Source organism: Sceloporus occidentalis, unplaced genomic scaffold, assembly GCF_023333645.1.
Source record: "Sceloporus occidentalis isolate IW3139 unplaced genomic scaffold, rSceOcc1.0.p SCAF_37, whole genome shotgun sequence".
NCBI lineage: Eukaryota > Metazoa > Chordata > Lepidosauria > Squamata > Phrynosomatidae > Sceloporus > Sceloporus occidentalis.
Genome location: NW_028317017.1, coordinates 3,414,931 through 3,439,066, shown reverse-complemented (window position 1 = coordinate 3,439,066; position 24,136 = coordinate 3,414,931). Strand labels below are relative to the sequence as shown.

The 24,136-nt window shown below is 35.9% G+C and overlaps 1 protein-coding gene across 1 annotated transcript in view; it reads right to left on the bottom strand.

Moving 5' to 3' along the window:
• Positions 1 to 3,147: 3,147 nt before the first annotated feature.
• SHF (Src homology 2 domain containing F) overlaps positions 3,148 to 24,136 on the bottom strand; it is a 111,511-nt gene continuing 90,522 nt past the window's right edge. Inside the window, exons 7-9 of the mRNA XM_089488264.1 lie at positions 18,339 to 18,510; positions 16,988 to 17,107; positions 3,148 to 3,334 (exon numbers count right to left, since the gene is read on the bottom strand). Of these exons, the coding sequence (XP_089344390.1) occupies positions 3,148 to 3,334; positions 16,988 to 17,107; positions 18,339 to 18,510 (479 nt within the window). The remainder of the gene's footprint in view (positions 3,335 to 16,987; positions 17,108 to 18,338; positions 18,511 to 24,136) is intronic.

The window sequence follows — 24,136 nt, the reverse complement described above, 5'->3', positions numbered from 1 at the left end:
AGCACAACAGTTTGCACAACGTGTGAGCAGAATGAAAGCCAGGAACGAGAGGTAAGCTGTTAAGTTAGTGTGTGTGGGTGAGAGCTGTATCTGTGTAGGATTAGATAGGGGCCGAAATAGAATAGTAAGGGGGCATTTGGCTGAACTCGCCTTTCAAGCCAGTAGGTGCCAGCCCTCCCTTGCTAACACAAGAGATATGTTACCCCTATATGACCCCTAATTTACAAAGAAAATCTCTGAGAATCCCACCCCCATTATCTGTGTGGTTATGTTGTTTGTTCTGTTCCTGTAGCACTCATTTGATATGTTATTAAGAATGTTTCCCTTATACTTACAATAAGGTAACATGAATCAAACAAATACTTACACATTACAGACCAACTTGTCTAATAAGACAGAACCATGTCATTCAGAACAATACCTTAATTTTCAACGGTTTTTCCAACAGTGGATGTTGATAAACACTACTTACACCTGTTACATTAAATAGACAGTTTTTTTTATTTAACAAGGCAATAGTCACAAACCTAAAATTTTAACAGCAGTAAAAACACAAAATGGTAAGCAAGTAAGAATGAGAACCTATTCTCAACCAGCAGGTACATTTACCCAGACACCTCACCCAGCGGCCTGAAAGGCAAGAAAATGGGCAATGGTAACACAACAGATGTGACAAAGACAGAGCATAGATGTTCGGGAAAAAAAATATATTGATTATAATGTAATCTGTTATGACATTCCTCCATGTAAATCTATCATTAAAAAATATAAAGACACTTGGGGTAATTTAGCTTTAATCTTAGTACAAGTTTGTACAAAATGTTTTAAGATGCTGTATTTTGGTAGAATTGGTTATAATATCATCAGCTCTTATTCCTAAAAAAAACATAACAGTCACGAGTTGGCTGAAATAAATAATGGATGTCTATGTCAGAATGACTAAATCATCCACTGAGGCATATACACACACTGTTGCCATAAAGTGAAACAAGCACACACCTTTAAATGAAGCCAATTGCTAAAATGCCCAACATGTCCAAATTACATCAAAAGGTTAAAAATACAATTGTGACTCTTTTGCGCCACTTCTGTATTTTGATTACGTTAATGAAATAGAATACTGACAATGCTTATGTTTGGTGCAATTTACAGGTGCTAGGTCAGATACCGAATAACCGAGTCACTGAATAACACTGAATCATTAAAGGTTAGATTTCCCTTTATTTTTTCATGATAAATTCACGTAACAGGTCAACAGAGCTGACACTACATTCTTTTCTACATGCCTATTTTTAAATATTATTGATAAGGGACTATTTTATTTTGAAAATATACATAATATTAATGAACTGCAAAATTACCTTCCTATGTCTTAGTGCAGGCCACTTAAAGATGACATATGACATCTAGGCAAAAAGTAGATTTCCCCACCCTAGAGATAAGATTTTGTGTGGAAGAGCTTATTTCCAGAATGCTGGCTACCCTCTGATTGTATATATATTTTTTTTTTGGGTTGGAGGATGTAAACACACATTAATGCAACATACAAACAATATTGGGTTCGATGTGTCATATGTACAGTCATCCGCCTTATTTTGATTAATTTTAATTTATTTTTCTGTGAGAGCATATGGCTAGAGTTTGTATATGATTTATTATATTCACAATTTCACTACTATTACAAGTTTTAAGTTTTCAATTGGTTGAGAATTTGGAATTTAATTCCCTTATGATTTGATATTTTGTGCCATAATATCATAATTGTTCCACTGCTTAAATGTGGGCAGAAATAGTCAGTTTACACTGCGATTTCAACTCCATCCCCCTGTGGTCACAATGCTGTGATGTATGCATTGGTGAAATCATATGGAAAGAAGTTTTTTCCTGCAAGAGTTTCCCCAAGGCTCAGGATCTTAACCCCAATAGACAGTCTTTATTTATTTACTTGACCATTGGTTAATTTGGGCATTTTAACTGTCACATAATAGCCTTGTAGTATGTAGACGTAGTAGCCATTGCTGCAGGTTATAATATTCAAATACAAACTTGTCAAATATAAGTGCCTGAAACTTGTCAAAATCTGTGCTGTTTCAGGGGTTTTATAAACTTTGTCTCAAAACATTTTAGTCTAAAAGTAATTATTCCCTTATTAACCTAGAAAAAAACAACAACAGCCAATTCCACAGATATTTGCATGTATTCTGTTGGTTTACTAGCCAAACACTGTTAATGCTGTTGCATTTTAGTAAACTGCTTAAGTCATATACTGTTAATGTTTTAAAGGGGGAAACATGAAAATTTCACAAGAGGATAACTGATAAGAATGAGGAAACTGACCCAACAAAATTACAATTGAACACAACAGATAAACTTGGCTTTTGAACACCTCCGCGTCTTGACCAGGGTGCAGTATTGCTATACATTGCAGAAATGATTTAATACATACAAATATTGCAAATGTACAATGTATTTTCTAGTTTTCCATCAGTGAATGAATGCGAGAGAAATATAGAGGAATAAAAACAAGGTTTTAATTTTAAATAACAAGCACTTCGAAGATCTAGTAGTATTGCAACACTTGGGACCCACAATCCCATCTTTACAGTTTGAGTTTAGTTAAACAGGCTCCAAAAATTAAGCCTGCTAAAATAGATTACTTTCTCATACCCATCATTTCTCAAAGTTAGTCTCTAGGCCTTCAGACCAGGATAACATTCAAGGACCTTGCCACATGTATGTTCTTTTAAGATATTGAATCTTGATCTGGAAGATTTACTGAACATCAGAAAGATCCATTTGTGGTTGTTGTTGAGGGTGGGGCATGGATGGACTTTGAGCATCTATAATGTTTTCTCTTATAACACATAAGAAGCTAAAAAAGCCAATGTGTACTTTACTGAATCCACTAAGTACCATCAATTAACTGTTTTTATACATGTCCTTACTTCAAATGTTGAGGGGGCATAGAAACGTTAAAGTTGGTCAGATTTCGGTAACACTTGGCATACCCTTGTGCAGATGTATTATCGTGACCATTCCGTGCCAACATCTTCTGAACAAAAAGATATCCCCCATATGGTAACACAAAAGCAATATTGAACCTTTCCTTAGTCTGTTGGGCGTCTGGTGGCATCCAGCAGCAGAGTGCTATAATGTCCGGATTGCAACTGGATACAGCAAAGACATATGTTCTGCTCCCTTTATTGGTAATTTGCGGCTGGAATAGTAATTGATGATTTCTGGCACAGTATCAAATGGTGGGCTGTTCTGTCCAAGAACATACTTGCTTTCTTTGGTACGAGAGAGCTTCATGTGCATGAATCCTTGACTGCTCCTGTTGAGGATTAGGATAATATTAAAAACAATTGATAACAGTGTTGATCAAATTTTACATGTAGGATATGTGGCATATATATAAAACAACAAACTGAAATAAAAGCTATTAAAATGTTATATTTCAACATGATAAAAGACAATTTCCCTCATAATTACATAATTAGTGAAAACTGGTCACTAGCACATTATTCAGGCTTAGACTGACTGGTCTGGAGGACAGCAAACCTGCTGCAAAACCGGGGACAGCTTGCCCACTTGGGGTGCAATAGTGTGCCACTGCCCAATGGTCTGGTTACAGGACAGATCTCTGATCTTCCTAACCAGAACATTTATACTATGGAGGACTGTGTCTAGCCTGCATAACACCATAGCATGCTGTATTCTGTCTCCGCACATCCTTAAGAGGTGAAGCTCTGTGATATGACATTTATCATTTTCTGAGCAGCTCCACCTTCCATAAGCTGCCACAAGTTCAGTGCCATCCTGAAAGGGCAAAGTTAGGACCTTTGCATGTAAGAAAATAATATGTACAAGACTGCTTCCTAAAGGCATCTCTAGTTGTTAGAAAAGCAAGACCCTGGTGTCTATAATAAGTTGTTAGTAGTAATTAGGATAAATATGCTACCCCTAAAAATGGCATGTTTTCTGTAGCCTCACTCACTACAAAGTTCTAAGCTTCCTCCAGGAGCAACATCAGCACAAGCACTGTGTGCCTGGAACTTCATGAAATGGGTTTCAATGGCTGAGCAACTGCCCACAATGATCACTATGTTCAATGCCAAGCATTGGCAGGAATTGAGGGAGGCACACCACCACTGGACTTTAGAGCAGTGGAAACATGTTCTCTGGAGCGATGGATAAAACTGGGTTTTAGGGAAAATGCTACCTACCAAAATGCACAGTGCCTACTATAAAGTGGTCAGGGGCTCGTTTTTAGGGTTTGGGCTAGGCCCTTTAGTTAAAGTAAATGGTGATGTTAATGCTTCACCATACAAAAACATTTTAGACAACTGTATGCCTCCAACATTATGGTATCAGTTTGGGGAAAGCCCTTTCCTGTTCCAGCATGACTTTCCCCTTGAGCACAAAGCAAGGTCCAAAAAAACATAATTTGACAACATTGATGTGGATGAACTCCAGTGGCTTGAGCAGAGTCCTTTTAATTAATTGAAATGTGTACATTAACACTAACATTTAGGGGTGCGGCCTATAATCGGGCATGGTCTATATTCAGGATAGTTCAATAGTTTTGGTCATATTGTATATGCAACGTTAATATATTGTGTATACTTTGTACGAAAAGACCTGTTGGCCAAAAAATATATTTCTTTCATAGTTTATTACACAAAAGGTATATGACGAATCATTTTAGCATACCAATCTTTGGTAGATCAAGATTTAATAAAAGATGATACGGATTTTCAAAGACTTGACGTGCCTGGAATATATGCAAATGTTAAGATATTTTTCAGAGCAAGCTGCTACATTTGATTGAGGGTCATCTGTAGTTCCATTTTGCTGCTTTTAATGTAGGATTTACTACTGTAAACATCCACATGGACTGACCTGTACTATATTTGGTTAAGGTCCAAGATATGGCATTTTAAATAATTCTACAGGGATTATATAATACGATTAACATGCCTGTTCTGCAAGCTGCTTTAACTACTTATAGTTTAGTGATATTGCCAATATATTATTCACAGTAGGTAAGATGTCAATGATGCTCTTACACTGAATAACTGGAGAAAGAATAGTGATTTTTGTGCCATGTTATTCTACCTTGACAACTGAACACAAGCTCTACGGAATTAAAACAAAATAATCTGCTACATGCCCTTCTTGAAAGGAGTTGGAGAAAGTTAAATATAGAGAGAGAGAGAGAGAGAGAATTTGACGGTAGACAAGAACCATTTGCTCCAACTTAGTCTGTCTATTCCAAGTGTTAAAGACACAATTCCATATGCCTATCCTATGTATGTTTATTTCTTGTCACTTTTTTAACCTCCACGAGATATACATTTAATTCTTCAAACCGAAGAAATTGTGCCTGATATTCTAGCTCTAATGTTGCCCAGCCTAATAACTACAATGAAATGCTTATACATAAAGATTTCAGGATACATAACCTTATATTTTCAGTAATTTCTTAGCTGTTATGCAATGCTGATGCAGACACACTTTAAGTGATCTAAGGTATACTATGCCAGCTATACTGTCATTTCTCATTAAACTCAGACAGGCTATCAGGAGAGCACTGTCCTGGCTTTCAAACCATCTGCTGAATATATGGCTCTCTAGGGAGCTGCTGGGAAGTGTTAGAGAGGATATGACTACAATGAGTTAATGTCTCACTAGTGTGAAGGGACAGTGACTGCATTAGTATTTAATTAACTAGTTCATTCCCGGTAACTAGAAATAAAATACTGGGCAGCAGCATGTTGGATAATGAGAATATCTAATACAAGCATCGTTTACTCAAATATTTTACACACCTATCTAAAATGTGTTTTGTTCTAAAAACAAAGAATATGATCCCAATATGTTTGCATGGTTATCCTAATGCTAGTAGCACGATTGGCTTTTTTGTACACATCAAAAGTAAAATTTGGAATGGTTTAATAGATAGGAGTAAAACAACAAGTCTAATTAAGAACAAAGTGGAAGTCAATATAGCTACAAAAGGGTCAATTTCCAATAACAGTTTCGGAGAACTAAATACTTACTCTAGATCAGAGATGTTGAACATCTGTCTTTGGGGGTCCCATACAGTTAAAAAATTCTGTACACATTTGCATGAACACAAATCAATCCTATTCAAACATTTTTTTATATAGAGTTACATATCCTTAAACAGGGAAATTCAAAACTCAAGCCCTGGATTTTGACCTGCAGTCAAGAGATCCTCATTTTGAAAATTAGCCACTAGGGGTGCATTGCTGCATGTAATATAGATATTCTATATCAACTGGAAGTAAGAATGACAACCCAAAAAGAACCCCAAAAACACAAACTTTCCATGTGTTGCAATGGAAATTATAAAAATAACTCTTAAAAATGAGCTAGTTACTTTTAAAATGTGCTGTCTCTTTAACCTGTGAAATTTAGTACATCCACCGTCTAGTTGTATGATTAGTGATACAACCCTACAATACTCAAGCATCAGGGCAAACCATTAATTATGTTTTCTTTGTGAATAAAGAAATCTATTCTGTTGCTCTATCAAAGCCTTTAAACCAGCAATGACAACTCTGTATACTTAAGAGTTATGGCAGCAAAGCTCATCTATATCTCTGTCTTACTGCATTGTTAACAGGGGACATTTATTTTAGTGCAGAGATAAATTTATCATGCTTCCCTACATCTGGTGTTTAATCAACTGGATTTAAACTAAACAGTACTTATAGAGCAACACTGGTGCCACTTCAAATCCATTTTGTTTGTCTCTGTTGAAGAGAGTCACAATTTAAAGCTATCTTTCCTACTTGAAAAGCCATTTTTTGCCTGCCACTAAATATGAAAGAAGAAAAGCAGACCATATCTTATCTTGTGAGCTGGTTGTTAATCTGCCAGAACCAAAGTAGAATTCTGCTCAGACACAAATGAGAATGTTTGTCATACCAAATGTATCTCTGCCATCATGAGGTTTTCATTTAAGGTATCTCCATAAAATTGTGGAAGAAAGTATCAGACATGATCTGGTCATGTCAATGCTGCCTTGGTACTTATTGAAGCTGGTTCTGTAAAGAGCTCAGCAGACATGATCTGTGAGTTGGAAAACACGACAGTACACATCAACATGTCTTATATTGCTAACAATACCGCAGCTGTTATTCGCACAAACATTGTGTGTGTTCGGAGAAAAATCTGCTGTAGTGACACATTTTTATTTCACCTCCACCTAGTGAGAATCTGATAATAAAGGAATTACATTGAAGGGTAATTAAGGGGCTTCTTTCACTTAGTCTCTTAAAATTGTTGTGCAAATGTTATTAAAAAACAAATTATATATATATATATATACACCAGTATATAGTATTTCAATAACTTACTTACTTACAATGGACTTAGCGTATGATTCACAAAACCTGGTGCTGTATGTAAGTTTCACTTAAGTAAATTAATAGAAATAAGAGAAAAAGATATAGGGACTTTGAATAGTGCTACAGAAGGTAAAAGAGCATTTCATTGTTTAAAAAAAAATGTGACTTGAAAATCACGTCCAATCATGTTTTCTAGCTGCAATGTGATTTTATCTGCGCAACAAATCATTTGTTTTTAGGAGAAAAAAAACCAACTAATTTAATCTGAAATAAACTGTAAAATAAATTTGGTAGTCTTCATGAGCTGGAAAAACAGATCCCAATACTTTCAGTTTATATTATAGACTTAGGTATGATTCATCATCAAAATGTGTCAAAAACTTCCTCCTGAAATATCATTTAGTGCTGATATATTTTCCATGGTTCTGTGATTCAGTGTATACCCCCCCAGATATCCGGCTCATTTTCTGCTGCTGACATTTCATGTCCTCTGCCTTTAATGAGCTCGTACAACTGGAACTTTTGGCATTTAACTGACATTTCCTCTTAAAAGAAAGATAAACCATCATGTAGCTGTAGCTGTTATGTGTTAAAGGGGATTTGTTATCACAATGCCATCTTTTTGAGAGAAGAGTATGTTATGTGTTTAACATTCCTTGTGTGATACTTTGTTTCTTCAATATATATTTATGTGTATACACACACACACACACATTAGATATATATATATATATATATATATATATATATATATATATATATATATATATATATATATATATATATACTTAAACACTACATAAAATACATGCAAGCAGCACCCCACATAATAAATAATAAAAAAGGAAAACAGGCTGACATTGAAAAGGTGTTCGGAGATCTCATGAAAAACAAACTGTTTGTCTGCTTAGTAGAAAATGAGATGTTAATATCATATTGTTTCAGTTTCTCCCCCCGCAACTAACACACACCAATACTAACATGCAAACTCACCCTAACACCATACACTAACATCACTCTAGACACTCACTCTTATACCATACACTTACACATACATACATTCTACTGCTCCCGCCTCTCTCTCTCTCTCTTCCCCTCCTTCAGGCACCACTAATCCAAAGCTTACCCATAACACTCCAACACCATACACTGTTATGCTAACAACATACACTAAAACTCACTCACACAGGGCAGATCAAGAACCTTCTACATACACAATGTTAATATTTTTATATCTGTAATTTATAGAAAAACAGAATGAATCTGACATCCAGCTTGTGTTCTTTCACTTCATTTTTCTTTCAGACACAGAATGTATCTTTAACCTACATATTTATATAGTATTCACTTCTTTACTTTGTCAATTATACCAATTTCATTTGGTTATCATTTCTATTTTACTTTTCTATTTGCAGCCCTTGTCCCTCCTTCCACTTCTCTTATAATGTTCTCTTTTTTTCCCAGCTTTTGTTGCTCCTCTAACCCATTGGCACTTATTCAGATTAATTCCATTAGATGTAATAACAATTCTTATAACTCAATGAGTAAGCACTATTTCAGCCTGTAGCGGCTAGAAGAACTCTGGAAGAGATAAAGAACTGACATAGTCTAATACCACCTCCACTAATTCCATCTGATGGGCTAATGGCCCCGTTGCTTTCAATTTGTTTCCACAAAGAGCCGCATGCTCTCCCTGCTTTTTTAATACAGCTTGAAACATTAGTAAAGTAAGCACGTGCTTGGTGAACAGCTAGTAAAGGTCACTGTTGGCTCTGTGCTACTTGGAATTAAAAATTAACAAATTCTACTGATTGCAAAGTACAGTAGACAAAGGATGTACAGTGAAAGAAATAACTGTACAATTAGATAACTAATTCACTGTACCTTTCATATTGACCAGCTGGGTAAGGTCAATATAATTTTTATCTACCAAAAAAGGTTGACTTCATAGATTTTATAACTGTTCCTGGAGCCCAACTGTGGGTCATTGAATCTGTATCGGATTAGCTTTTGCTAATCTAAGAGGGGACATGGTGGTTGTGCTCCTCACCTGATGAGCACTCTAGGCAGACAGTTGGTTTGCCTATATGCTAGGCAGATGTGCAAATGACTAAATCGGATGGTAATAGTCTATTGAATTTAAAGATATTAGTAAAATAATTACAGATGAAGCTGAAAGTCACCTAATATTAGGTAGTTTAGCTCCTTGGTTATTGAAATTGAAGGGTGCAGTAACATTTAAGCTTCGCCTATGTTATTCAGTAGCATATCAGGACAAACTAAGATGAGAGTTCTCTGTAAATGTTGTCATCACAGAGCAGCACAATGAAATACACTTATGAAAACTGTATGGGTTTTGTTATTCAGTGAGTGTAATTGTTTTGGGAATATTATACACAAAGAAGAGTTCCCCCATGAACATAAAAAGGACTGTACAACTCAGTTTGTAAAAAAATATACTGTAAAAAAAAAAAAAAATGTTATTGTTAAGTAATAGTAAAAACTATAGTATGACAGAAAACTATAGAAAAATCATATATAAATACTAACTTGGTAAAATAAATACAATATCATTAATTAGTTAAAACAGTGAGGTGAGCGACTCTAAGTTCCCTTAGTTTTGAAATCTATGACAATATATATATATATATATATATATATATATATATATATATATATATATATATATATACACACATATATTAACACATACACACACACACACACACACACACACTAGTATAAAAAATATATGAGTTTCCTGCACTTGTAATCACACACATTTCTATACATACATACTTCATATATACATGCACACACATATGCCAGGTTCATTTGATTAGTTATTACATCTGTACCAAATTAGTATTTACTAATTTACACACAAATGCACATAAACACATCACAAGCACACATAATATAGTTGAGTATGTTTGTTTGCGAAGATCATTCTTCCTACACACAAGAGAGAACCAAATAAAAATGATATTGTGGTCCTAGAACTGTATATGAAACATAGACCTTTATTATTAGCTATACTGAGCAAGATGAGAGGTAATTAAAATAAACCCTAGTTCTCAAACGTTTCATTTTTTTTCAGTAAATGAAAATGTGCTCATTGTCGTTTGCTACCAAATGATAATGAAAAGCTTTTACGTTTATTATGTATAAGCTGCTCTTCCGTTCGGTTTAAAGATTTTAATCTTGTACATTGGTTCTGCCAACGTATATTACTGAAAACCATGTTGTAATCATGTATAATTAATCTGGCTCAGTCTGAAAGGACAGCCTTTTTTCTAAAAGAAACCTCCAGGGAATTATTCTAAAAAGCTTTTAGCTGGAAACTAGCAAACAATTTAAATCGGCAATATTCTAGAAAAAAAATTCAGGACAAGGTTATTTGACATTGCATATACACATATTAATATCTAGAGGTCAAAGGTGAGTCTCACAAAAGTTAAATGCAATATTCCAAACATAAGAGACTACTAGTGTTGTATGTGTGTGTGTATATTATATATATATATATATATATATATATATATATATATATATATATATATATATACACACACACATACAATACACACACACACATTTATAACACCAAAAGAAAAAGCGCTCACAGGACTTGTTATAAATGTAAACACATTTTTAGTAACCGTCCATAGCGCGCGCACACACACACACACACACACACACACACATATATATATATATATATAAATTATATACACACAAATCCACAGTCTTTTGTAAAATAGCCCAGGTGCCATGTAGCCCATCAATAACAAATCATATTTGGAAGATTGCTTCATCAAGCATTACCGCCTGCAGCTTTCCGGTCTGGATGTTGCCAAGTTCAGTAGAAGAGTCTTGGAGTACATGGTTTCTTGCCCTCCCTAAGTGTCTTTTTTATATCTCCCGTGCTACCGGGAGTAACAAGGGAAATAATTTATTTTCGTTGTTACTTCCCGGTAGCAATTTTTTTGCCCTCCCTAAATAAAAGCGTTTTTGGAGGATTCCATATTTGGTCTTTTTGTATTCACTGTGGGTAAAGAGAGAGGTTCTGGGATTTTTATTCTTTCCTGTCTTATTCGGATAGGCGGAGCTGTCTCCTGTGCTACCGGAAAATAACAAAGGAATTCTCAGGTAAGAATCCAATGTTTCCCCCATGGGTTGCCCAAAGGCCTAAGGTCCTCCTTGCAAGTTGCTTTAATTCTAAACATATCTTCCTATTCAGGATAAAGATTTCATCCAATGCACTACAGCATCTAATCAGCACATCTGAATATTAATTAGAGGTAGATTTATAATATAGCCAAGTCTGTATTGGATTTGATAGTCCATATGCTGGAAAAAAACCCACTTCAGACTCAGTTTTGAAGTATTGATTGTGCCTGTTGTAGATGTTATATTGCATTATATAAGTAATTTTACACCCAAGACCACTTTTCTGAAGCATGTGAAATGCTTTCAGACAATGATGGATAGTTCTGAAAAATGTTCATATGTGCAAAGTTTTAGATAAAAATATAATTTGACAGCAATGAGCCATTAAGTCTATCTAGTCTGTCCATGATTTCTTGTGTACAGACTAAAACCTAAATTGAGGTTTTGTTCCTTATATTGGGATAGCCATATGTCTTAAATCAGGTGTGTTTAGCATAAAATCTATATTCCTTAATTGCTGCTTACAACTGCTTGGACAAATAATGAAAGCGCTATTACTGAGAGACATAGGTGTATGTATTTACGAATAACAGTATGATAGATTCTAAAGAACCATATGGTTATAGTTCTAATTCGGTATCTAATTATGGGCATCCATAGTATTTTTTCCAAAGTGGTAAAAAATTTGCATCTATTCACTAAAGAGGAAGTCTGGAAGATAGCTGAACATTTAAACCTGCTATAACTATGCATTATGAGGCACAAGCCCCAGGGAGCCTTTCACACAAGAAAGTATGAGTTGGCTCTACTTAATGCATAGGTAAAGCAGGTAGTTTCCTAAAGATCTCCTCAATGAGTCAGCTATGCATTATACAGGGCTAGCTCAGCCTGTTTTTCAGAAGAAGCTTGCTTTGTCTTCATAAAGAGATTCAAAGTATTTAAATTTTTTCACTTCCATACTGGCGGTTTGTCCTCTGTTCCCAGATTTGTTTAAATATATTGCATTCCCAAATCTTACGTTTTATAGGCCAGTACACTAAATGTGACCTGCTGTGATATAATGCTGTTAACAGACTCAGGGCCGGCCCGACAATGGAGCCGAGTGGGGCAACCGCTCCAGGCGGCACTTTTGAAGGGGCGGCACTTTGCCGCCCCAAGCCCTTTTTTTTTTTTTAAAGCGAAAGAGAGAGAGAAAGGGGCGCCGAGTGGTTTTCGCTTACCAAGCTGTTAGTACCCGCTCTGCGCCCCTCTCTCTCCTCTGCAGCGAGTCTCCCTGTTCGGTCTCGGTGCCAGCTTGTAATGCTGAGTGCCGGAAGATTACCTCATTTCCGGCGCTCAGCATTACAAGCCGGCACCGAGACCGAACAGGGAGACTCGCCGCAGGACTGCTGAAAGGGAAGTACAAGGGGGGGTAAGGGAAGATAATAGGGAGGGAGGGAGAGGAAGGGTAGATAAGGGGGGGGGCGGCATTTTAAAATTCGCACCAGGCGGCATTTTGCCTTGGGCCGGCCCTGAACAGACTGATAATAAATTGTGGTTTATATTGTTATATTCTGAAAGACAGTCGGTAATATACATTTCAGTTACGCATCACATCCCTTTCCAGAGCATTTAAAAATGAACCCCCTAGCTAATGAGAACTGATCAGTGCTGTAGTTGTAAACTAGTAGCCATCTATCTCAAGAGGCATTTAATTGCTTTAGTTTAAAAGGTTTAATCATTTGTGACGTCCTTTCCCAGTACATTGTATAGAGTCTTATTATACTGCCATTTTAAATTTAGAAATTATTTATTTAGAAAAACACATAAACAAAGTTGCCAAGAAAGATATATGATTCAAGAGAACAATGAACAAAAATCGCCTCTGGGCAGCCAGAATTTTTTTTTTTTTCACAGCTACACCCTATTAATTTTGCTTTATTTCATGTTTAATATCACACTTCTAAGTTTTTTTTATTATTATATTTTAGGTTATGCTGTTCTTTTCTTTTCTAGTTAGTTTCTTTATTATAAATGTGTTATCTCAGTCCTTACTTATTTCCATCTTATTGCATTTTTAGAAATGGTTTTCATATCAGGTCAATACCGATTTTTATCATTATATGCTTTTCTTGAATATATTTAAACCTTTTGTTAAAAAACCATGTCTGTCTTACTTATGGAGAGGCAGGGGGTACAGGCCATCCTTTGTTTAAAATAACTACACAGAGTTTACAACAATTTAATACTCACATTAACCGTTATAAGATGAACCCATACAGACAAAACTCATATTTGCTGATGAAGTAAAAAAAACAAACAAACCCATCTATAATAGAATGACTGAGGCTGCACACCTTAGACCTGTCAACTGTAATTCTTCTATAGCCATTGATCAGGTGCCTAAGGTTATTACAGGATGACACCTACCAGCTCCAGCGTGTTTTGATTGGTGTCAAGGACATTACTCAAGGTAAGAGATGTCATCTCGCCTCCAAGATGAAAAGCAATACTATAACTCAACCAAACATTTGAGGTGCAGACATATTTCAAGTAAACTGTTTTAAGAAAGACTAGGAACACGGTGTTATGTAATTACATTTGCTTTCATTTCTGCAAGCATTTTTAGTAATACATTAAAACATTGATTCAATGTTTCAGCTGTGATAAAGATTGGTGGCACAATAACAGCTTACAGCCCCTGAGTTAGTAACATTGCCCCTTAGTCAATTAGCCTAGGGTTCTTCACACTTAAGGGCAGAACATGGTATTGGGTAAAAAGATCTCTGTGTCATGACATGGCTCTCTGCCCTCAATGGACTGAGCACCAGGATGTTGTCACGTCTTTTAAAAGAGTGAGGGAACAAAGAGAACTTGCTCTTGATGCTGCAATAATGGTTGGGGAACCAAACAGGGGACATCCATTCAAGGCATTAACTATTCTTAGCTGGCTATACTAATTATAGTGGAAGTACGTGTGTTGTATAGGTAATAATGTGGATGCAAGGTATTTGGGGCAATGAAATACAAATAATAGATGTGCCTGACTACTGTCTTCTACATAGTTTTTAGGATCCACTTTATTACTGGGTCAATTGGCTGGGCTAGCCATGTGGGCCAAAAATAACATGTCCTCCCATGTAAGCACAAGAATAGAATAGTGAGGATATGTGATGTTAATGCATTGAGGTTTATTAACTTAAAAAAAAAAAAATAGTTTCAACTCCGTGGACAACACAGCTCTTCACGATGCAGAAACATGCTAGTGTTGGTCCGCATAATGTACAGGGAAAACGGTTAAAACAAAAGCTTTTAACTAAACTCTCCTGCTTAGGAGAGTAAATACAATTTTAGTAAATAAACTCCATTGGGCCATGGGAACCAGAAGAGGGACATTTGTCAAATATATACATGTTGCCCAATCCAAAGGCTCCAAGACAAATGTAGCATTCCCAGGAAGAGATGTACCACAGCATAGCATAGCTGCCAACAGCCCCAGTTTTATGTCCCAATTGATGTCTGTCTTTACAAATGACCAGTTTATGGAGATTGCTAGTAGTTTAGCATGCACAACGCCTGAACTGGAAAACTAGAGAAGATGGAAAGTTCCATAGGCAGAATACACTGTACGATCAAAATAATGAAGGCAGAGCCGCATCCGGTAGTAGGAAAAATAATTTTCCATAGTGTAGAAGAGAACAACCAAAAATTTTATAGATACTTAAATAAGATTGCTTTAATTTCATAAAAAGAGCAATTTTTGAAAATAAACAATTGCTTTACTGTGTGTTACTTGAAATAATACAGGAGTAGGGGGCTGCTTGGATAAAATCTTCTCAAATGAATCTTGGCTTAATTTGGTGTGATTACTGTTCTGCATTAATTTAATATTCTTAAATTATTATTCTATAACAAACATATCTGTAATTAAATCTGATCACAACTTTGTTATTCTGTTATCAGTGGAGCACATTAAATGGTACACAATGGTATACTAAATAGAAATGGTTTAACAGGAACTTATATGAATCATGTCGCACATGTTGCACTGCTTTAATTAAATGACTACACCCCTACTGAGTAATAATCACTATGTAAAAAATGCAATCACACTAGTTTTATGTATCCTTTAAGATAACACCCAGATAGCAGGTCATCAAGTTGCCTGAGAAACCTCACTGGCAATAAGATTCAATGCCATGTATACAGCGCGGTCGTATCCTAAGCATATGTATAGCCTACTGTGTTCCATAGAATGCAATTGGAGTTATTTAATTATACACATATGACCTTTTAAAAGATTTAAATGTACCTACACATACACATGCAGGTAAGTAATGTATGCTTCTTATGTTTGTGACTTTTTTGTATTTGTGCTTGTTTTAATGATGCTTAATATTTTGTATCTTTGTTGTCTTTTAATTATATTTGATATTGATAGGATTCACAGATGATGCAATGCAAAACAAAATATGGAGCTGCGCTACAGAAAATATCCAAGACAGTAAAAGGGGGTAAAAAAGGAAACGGAAAAACGGACATTGGAAGCGGACACAGCTGGTTCTTTAAGAAGGACAGTAATTTACACTGCCTTAAAGGGTCGCATGCTGCTTAGAAATGACTTGGAACTGAGAAATGAGCAAATGTAATCCTCATCTAACTGGCCTGAGGAGACAATGAGCATCTTTCTCATTTTAGTGGTTGAGTTGGCACAGTGGTAATAAATAATGTTAACCAGGTTGGTGAGAGAGAAAGAATGAATGGGTTTTTGAAAAACAGAAATAGACGCAAAACCATAGAAACCTGACATGAGATACTGAGATGCATGAGATACCAGACCATACTATATTGTACAACGTGCAGAATTAATCTAACAAATGGATATTAAAAAAAAAAGTGTCCAACAGTAATTCACATGTTTGCATAATCTTTATTTTATGAACTACTTATTGTGTTTGGCACAGCAAGCATAGTTGGCCCTACATAAATGACACATATATAAATGATATTGGGGAAATCAATTTCTAGTGAAGCTACTGAAGTGTACAAGACTCAACATTATAATATTTCCAACAGGATAATATTTGTCACTTAGCATTAAGGCCCACAATAATAATTGATTGTATTAACTACAGAAATCTTAAATCTCCATTGGGAGACAGGGTTTAAAATAAACCCTGCTGTCGGGACACATGGCCTTGTTCCCTGCAAGGCCAGCTTGTTTGCCAACACCAGCGATGGTGTCCCCAAGCCAGTTCAGCTCCCCATTGAGCCTTATAGGCCACTTATACAGTATGGCTACTCCAAATTCCTTTTGAAAAATACATATTTTTAAACACCTTAATTAATGGTAGCCACACTGCCAATGGTCAGCGTAAAATGAAAAATGCATCTACATGGGAGATTATGTACTTTTGCTTGTTGTATGTCTGTTAAAAAAAAAAAAAAGTACCTACTTCAGGGATAAGGAAAAGTCAATCTTGCTGGTCTCGCTGTTTCGAACCAGGTAGCTTGATTCTTTACACAGCCTGAGGAGGCTCTCTGCGTCTGTGCGGCTGATTGCACCATGGTACCAGCTGTGAGGAAACCGATTAACAAACTGTTTGTCTCGTATGGAGGCAATCTGGGTCATCCTTAAAAGCTCACTCCACTCTATGTACAATGAACTGTATGATTATATAAAAGCCTAGATTGAGTTGCTGACTGTCATAGAGAACAGGTTTCCATGGCTCTTTAAACCAGTGTATAGAAGCCTGCAGCATCTAAGTTATTGCTGGATTGCAAGTCCCATTAGCCTTATCAAAAATATCAGGTTAATTGGAATTTCTATCCGGCAACAAAGCAGAATGTGGGTAAGCAAGGCTGGTAGTAGGCTATAAGAGAACCTCTGGTGTTACAAGTATTTTAAGTATTAATTGGGGGAAATGACTGTGTCTAGGCTAGAACTGTATCAATATCATATGCACATAACACGACTGGAAAAGCCTGGTAATCTCAGAAGAGAAGTAGAAACATTCGAATGTTTAATCCCTTCTCTTTGCATTTAATAACCATGGTTAAATGAGATGGATTTTGATCTTAAATACTGTGGATTACTCACATAACTAATTTATCAGAGGAAACGGATTGTGCAGAAATAGCAAATAGTGGGCTGGATTCATTGTGGAAGAACATGTTTCCTATGCAATTGAACAGCAATCCTCACAGACACATTTTTGATTCTTTTTCTTTTTTGACCACACCTCATGCATATATCCGACACATTTGGTTTATACTGTAAACATTCTCCACTGTAAACTAACATGCAGCAGAAACAAAACACAGTGGACCAAGGAAGTTAAGTAAAAAATATTACGTAAATAAGGCCTTTTCGTAAGGTCCTGAATTGGTATTGATAGTAATTAGATCTTATTTTACAAACTGCTGGGCATCTTTATGCTGCACTAACTTTACCGTAGTTTCTTCAATATTGGAATAATCTAGAGGTGAATGTATGCCTATGACTATAGTATATATATACTATATAGGGAGTGAGTTGATGTGGATCCAGAGTTGGACTGAGCTAATTTGGTTTCCTTATGAAGGAAGATTTGGGATCCAAAAGAAAATCCTATGAAACTAAACATGGGAAGCAGAGTAAAAAAATGCTTTACAGAACCTTCAACAGACCTTTCTAGTTTGGAAATAGTATAATTATATATTTTTTAGTATACGTTTCAGAATGTACTGCAGGCTCTAAGTATAAATGCCATTTGTCTCTCTTTTCATCCTTTGGGGTTTCATACTAAAAGTAACAGTTATACTTACAATTGACTCTCTAACGGTAGTGAAGGATCTATTCTTTCTCCCACTGAGTTGGTGTGTTCTACACTTGGATGCTTGATTGCCTTCAAGTTTCCAGCTGAATGTCTGTGCGTGTGTCTGAGTTTGTCGTCTTTGGATGGTGACATGCCTGTTTTGTCAGCACCCTCAAACTGGGCTGAGGGAGAAAAGAGAGACCTATGACTATGCTGCTAAAGTAAAAAAAACAAAAAACAAATGGGATGAGAGGGTTCATTGCAAATTTGTGTATTATTGCTAGAGAACGTCACTGGTTTAGTACAACTAATATAGATGCACCTTTAATGTGATTGAGAGCCACTAGATGACTAGCAAGGAAGCAACAAACCCATGAGGGCCATTCATCAAAACATTTATTTTTCCTTTTAGAATTTAAACTTCAGCTATAGGCAAAATGGCATCGATATCATAAAAGATGAGGCCTAATTTTCCTCCATCTGAGGAATTTCTATGAAATCCCTTTTCCCAAAGTGCAAATTGTGCATTTGGCCACTATGTAAGTAGTTCAATTGGTTTCCCTTCAGGTAGGCAGTTGACAATTTGGTTGTTTCCACATCATGAAGTAGCCAACAGTATGGACCTTTGAAGGAATGTTGCCATTATACACCAATATGGATCACCTTCTTATTTCCAAAAGAGAGAAAATAGAATAGAATAGAAAACATGCTGCTGAGGGAGCATGTAGTGAATACTGTAAACTCTGATTACTATTTACAAGTATGAATTATAATAGGCTTAACAGATTACCGTATTTCCCCATGTATAAGACACTCCTTAATTTTGGGGCCCAAAATTTGAAAAAAATGTATTATCATAAAATTCATACTTATCATCCTCATCACTCCCATCCATTAACTGCCCCTAAATTAACCCTATAGATCCCATCAAGCATAACTGCCCCTAAATTAACCCTAAAGACCCCATCAACCATAACTGCCCCTAAATTAACCCTAAAGACCCCATCAACTATAACTGCCCCTAAATTAACCCTAAAGGCCCCGTTAACCATAACTGCCCCTAAATTAGCCTACAACCACTGTATAAGACGCACCTAGTTTTTAGACCCCAAATTTTTCAAAAAAAGGTGCGTTTTATACATGGGGAAATATGGTAAGAAAAAATGAACCGTCACTCATCCCTTTTGCATAACGGTCATACAAAAAATTAATTCTTAAAAAGAAGGTTATGCTTTATAACTGGTGCTATACAGCTGTAAAAAAACTAAGGGTGTTTTCAAAATACAGTTCCAAAAGATACCCTACAACTTTGTGGGGTAGTTTGGGGAATTATTCTATACTTATAGTACATATGTAACAATTACAATGTAAATAAGAAAGCATATGAAGACAAAAAAGCAATATTGATTGCTTAGACGATGGACTGAAGAGAAGTTAGACAGGTCTTAAAAGCCGGAAAAATACACAAAGGAACAAAAAAAAAATAAAGATAGATATAAAAAAGAGAAATGAAGAAAGGCAGGGAAATAGATTCTTCTCGTGCTGAATCCCAATACAATATCTTAGACACTAAAGGTTGTTATCTTGAAGTAAAATCTTTAATGTATCCTGAAATGTTGATGGGGGGGGGAAAGTCTATCAGTACAATGGTGACACCAGATGACAAAAATCAATAGTAAAGAGCTGGAGGGGGCAAGGGATTACTGTGTACATAGCACAGATCAAGAATGCATTACTGTTTAAAGGGCGATCAGATCAGTATTTCTGTCTGTTGGGATCCCTCTGGATACAGAGATATTGATGGCTTTAATGCAGTTTCACAACACATTGTATCACTTTTTATGCGTGTGGCTGGGTTTAGCCAGCAGTTAGAGTTAATACTGCTTAAGTGGTTCATTAACATTTACATTTTCATTGGTAATTTACTAAACACAACCATACATGAGAAGGCATGTTGTACTGAAAAAACTATAATGGGCATAGCATAAAATTTTCTGCATTGGAGTAATCTAGCAGATATTAGAAGTTAATTTCTTTATGAGATTTACATTTTATATCAACTACATATCTGAAGTACACTGTTTATACAAGAATATACAAAGAGCTGGATTGGGGCTGGGGGGAGCTGCAATGAGAGCTCCTTTACTTTACTATATATTATACAGGTCCGGTCCCAATGAGATTCCCTTGCAGAAACAGCCTGGCTTGCCCTGGCTTCAAAGTCTATTGATACATTGAATTGTGCGTTATGCAGGACCAGCCCTTTATGATGGAGAAGTAGTAGAGACTTATACTTCAATCACAATGTCATTCTAGGAAGCTGATTTTGTAACGTGTGTGAAGTTAGATTTCACAGGATAACCTGTTACATGGTGATTTTGAATAGGCTGCCTTTTGCGCTGCTCCTGATGATGTGCAAGAGCAGCCATATATAAACGCATTGCTACAGGACCACATAGCATCTCCAACTCATTTGAAGCTACCTGCTTATCCCAAGGACCATGTGGTTGATGAGCTAAAGCCCCCCCAAGGAACTGCTGAATGCAGTGTTGGACTACTAAACACTACCATGGCTGCTCTGCTTACATTGGTAAACTGTTTTATTTATTTTCTGGAGGGCACCTTGGGGGTTAGGGGTTTATTTTATAGAAAATAATGTTGATGCTGTCATTTTCTACAGTTTTTCTAGGTTGTCATTGATTTCTGTCTATTTCTGATTGGCTGATTTAATTTGAGGGTTTTTTTTAGAAAATATTATTTCATTAAAGGTTCAATTTAGTCCAAAAATTTTGCTTCACAAGCTAATTGTTTTTTTTTTTCCAATTAACTTCTTTATTAATACATTAAGTAAAAGTAGTTGATTTACCAAATTGTTTGTATGGTGAATACTACTAATAACTTCCCTACACATAACATTCCCCACTTATCAGCGCTAACCATCTGTGCTAAGCTTAACATTCTAAGATCTGAAAGTTTCTATGGTAAGTGTTTTGGTTTTTTTTAAAGACAAACACCATTGCTATTCAATACACAATTTATTACAATCATAAAAACTTTAGTTGGCCATTAACTGACTTAATCACCTATAATACAGAATAAGACAGCAGGTGGCAGCATTGAACTCTATTTGATGTAATATCACCATTTTTCATATAGTGTAGTCTTCATAGTGCTATTTTTATTTGAAGGGTTAAGATAAGAGCACACAATGATAATGTGCAAGTATTGAGATCAATAGTAAAAAATATTCCAAAAAACTCAAGCCTCAGTCATCTGTTACACCTATACCTAGCTCGTCCTTAAAGTATTCCTGACCGCAAAATTATTTGCACATCAGATTGCATGGTGCTTTTCTGGTTTACTTTAATCAATCCTTTATTTTTTATTGAAGAAGTTTTAATCTTTGACTTTATTTACAGTAAATGGCTTCACTGAAAGATCGGCCACAGGAACATCTTCAAAAGCAGAGTGTGATTTGAGAGTGCTTATAACACTATATGGATCATACATATATGCACCTCATTGGCAATGTATGAGTCTTACAACCATGGACGACTTGATTCTATTAGGCAGGGCGAATTTACCTGGCATTTTAAATCTAGACTACCTTTGCGGTTTTCAATACTCAAGCTCCTTTAGAGAGGAGATAAAACCATCTTACCCAGATGTGGCCAAGCTATGAGATGCGTTCTTACGTTGCTGTATGAGACATGCAGCTTGGATGTATTCCCAGACATCAATTCTATCACCTTTTCCACTTATCCCAAATTACACATCTCTCTCTCTCTCTTCCGAGTCTCTATTCCCTCATCTTCTCTAATTAAGGGAAGAAAAAAAAAAGCTCAAAATGATTATTGCATCTGGGCGGCCATTACGCCATCCTTTTAATACACCCTTTGGGTGCCAATAAGTTTTAGAAAAAGTCATTTAGCAAGGCATACATATCCCTGTTATACAGACATGTTAAGCTGGTCTTCATTTAAGGCTTCATGATGCAGAACGTGTACAAACCGTAAAAAACATTCTGAAGGGAAGATTACCTCCTATCTAATGGCGTAAAATAAAATCTTTTTCATTGGAAATTAAAACATATTTAATGGATCAACAAAGCGAATTGTTTTTAACTGCTTTCATATTATTTACTATGGTAACATGGCTTGGGTACAGTTCCTATCTACCTTTAGATTGAAGGCTTAAATATACGTGGCCATCCACACCTTTTTCCTATACAAACTCGTAGAGCTGTATAAACAAACATTTAAAAAAAAAAAAAAAACTCTACATAAGTGTGCATGCACAAGCATTTGGGGGCAGCATACCTTCCCCTGTGGTTCCAACACCGATTCCAGCTGTACCCCTGCTTGTATGCTTTACTCATATGCCAACTATTCTCAGAGAATAGCGAGGCGGTGTGTGGATCTGACATTTAAAAAATATTTTTAAAAAAATATTTAAATAGTTTTCCTATAAGGTTGGTAGAATCTGCAATTGGTTCTCTTGGGATTCATTTAGAGATGAATATTCCACTTACCACAGGTTCAGTGATCAAAAACAATAAGTGATGGTTCTACTGTAATGTGAAACACTTTGATTGCTATACTGCAACATAAGGCATTTGCAGTTAGTTACTTTAGTTGGTAATGGATATTATGTAATGATTTAATAAAAATTCATAAAAGCAGAATTTGACAACATAAGCTAATGTCTGTATGCCTTCCACAAAATGATGTTATGAGAGATATTACTAATTCTTTCGGTGATGTTACACAGTATTATACAGCAGCTATTCTCAAACAGATGCCATCCTAAATCTTGTCAGCCTAATTAACATGAAAAATCTCTAAAAGCAAATGACTTCAATGAATAGTTAGCAGCCTTACTTTACTGAGATTCGGTGTGTTTGAATTGTTAATCCTCTAAGCTTCTGCATTTTCATTAGAGAAACTGTGATGGGATTGCGGTTCATGAATTAGGCAAAACAGAAGATTCAAACTAATTGGTTAATCAGGCTGTGTAATAGACCTCTAGTGACCAAGATAAGCTAAACCAGTGGTGTTCTCATACTTGCAAAGTACCCTGTTCCCAAAACCTGTCAGATTCAGATATTAAACCTAACACTTTCAAAATACATATGGCATGATGGATCATATCTTCTTACAGGGGACACATGACTACGCGACGCCAAACGACCATCTGTGCTAGACTTTCAACTGTTTTAAAATTGAGAAGTAGATAACGTGTCAAGCCAAAAATGTACGCAGTAAGGGGTTTTATAATTATATTTTATTAGTATAAAAATATTTTGGCTTAATGTCAACATCAGTTGAGCTAATATTATGACCACTTACCCCTTGCAACTATCACTAAAGTTAGAAACAGAGAGCAACCCCATGTTTTATTCCAGAAGCCAGTTAGTAATTGGGGCCTACTAAACCCATCTTCTCAAAAAGCAAGTCATTTCTTTTAGGCTAGGTTTCCACTTGGTTTTTTTTTGCTAAAAACGCCCAAAAAAACGCCAATAGCGCCACCTGGAGTTTTTTTAGTGAAAAAACGTTGCAGCCAGATGTTAGCTGTTCTTCAATAGGAAATCGCAGAATGCCATATCCACTTGGCGTTTTTTTGTTTGGCGTTTTTTCAGTCCTCTTTGGCGTTTTTCTGCTTTTTTGGGCTCTGTGGCAGTTTTTCAAAATCGCAGCATGTTGACACTCTGGCGTTTTTTGCAAGGAAATCTTGGCGTTTTTCTCCAATAGAAGTCTATGGGAGAGAAAAAACGCCATGAAAAAGCCATGTGGGTTTATTGCCTTGGCG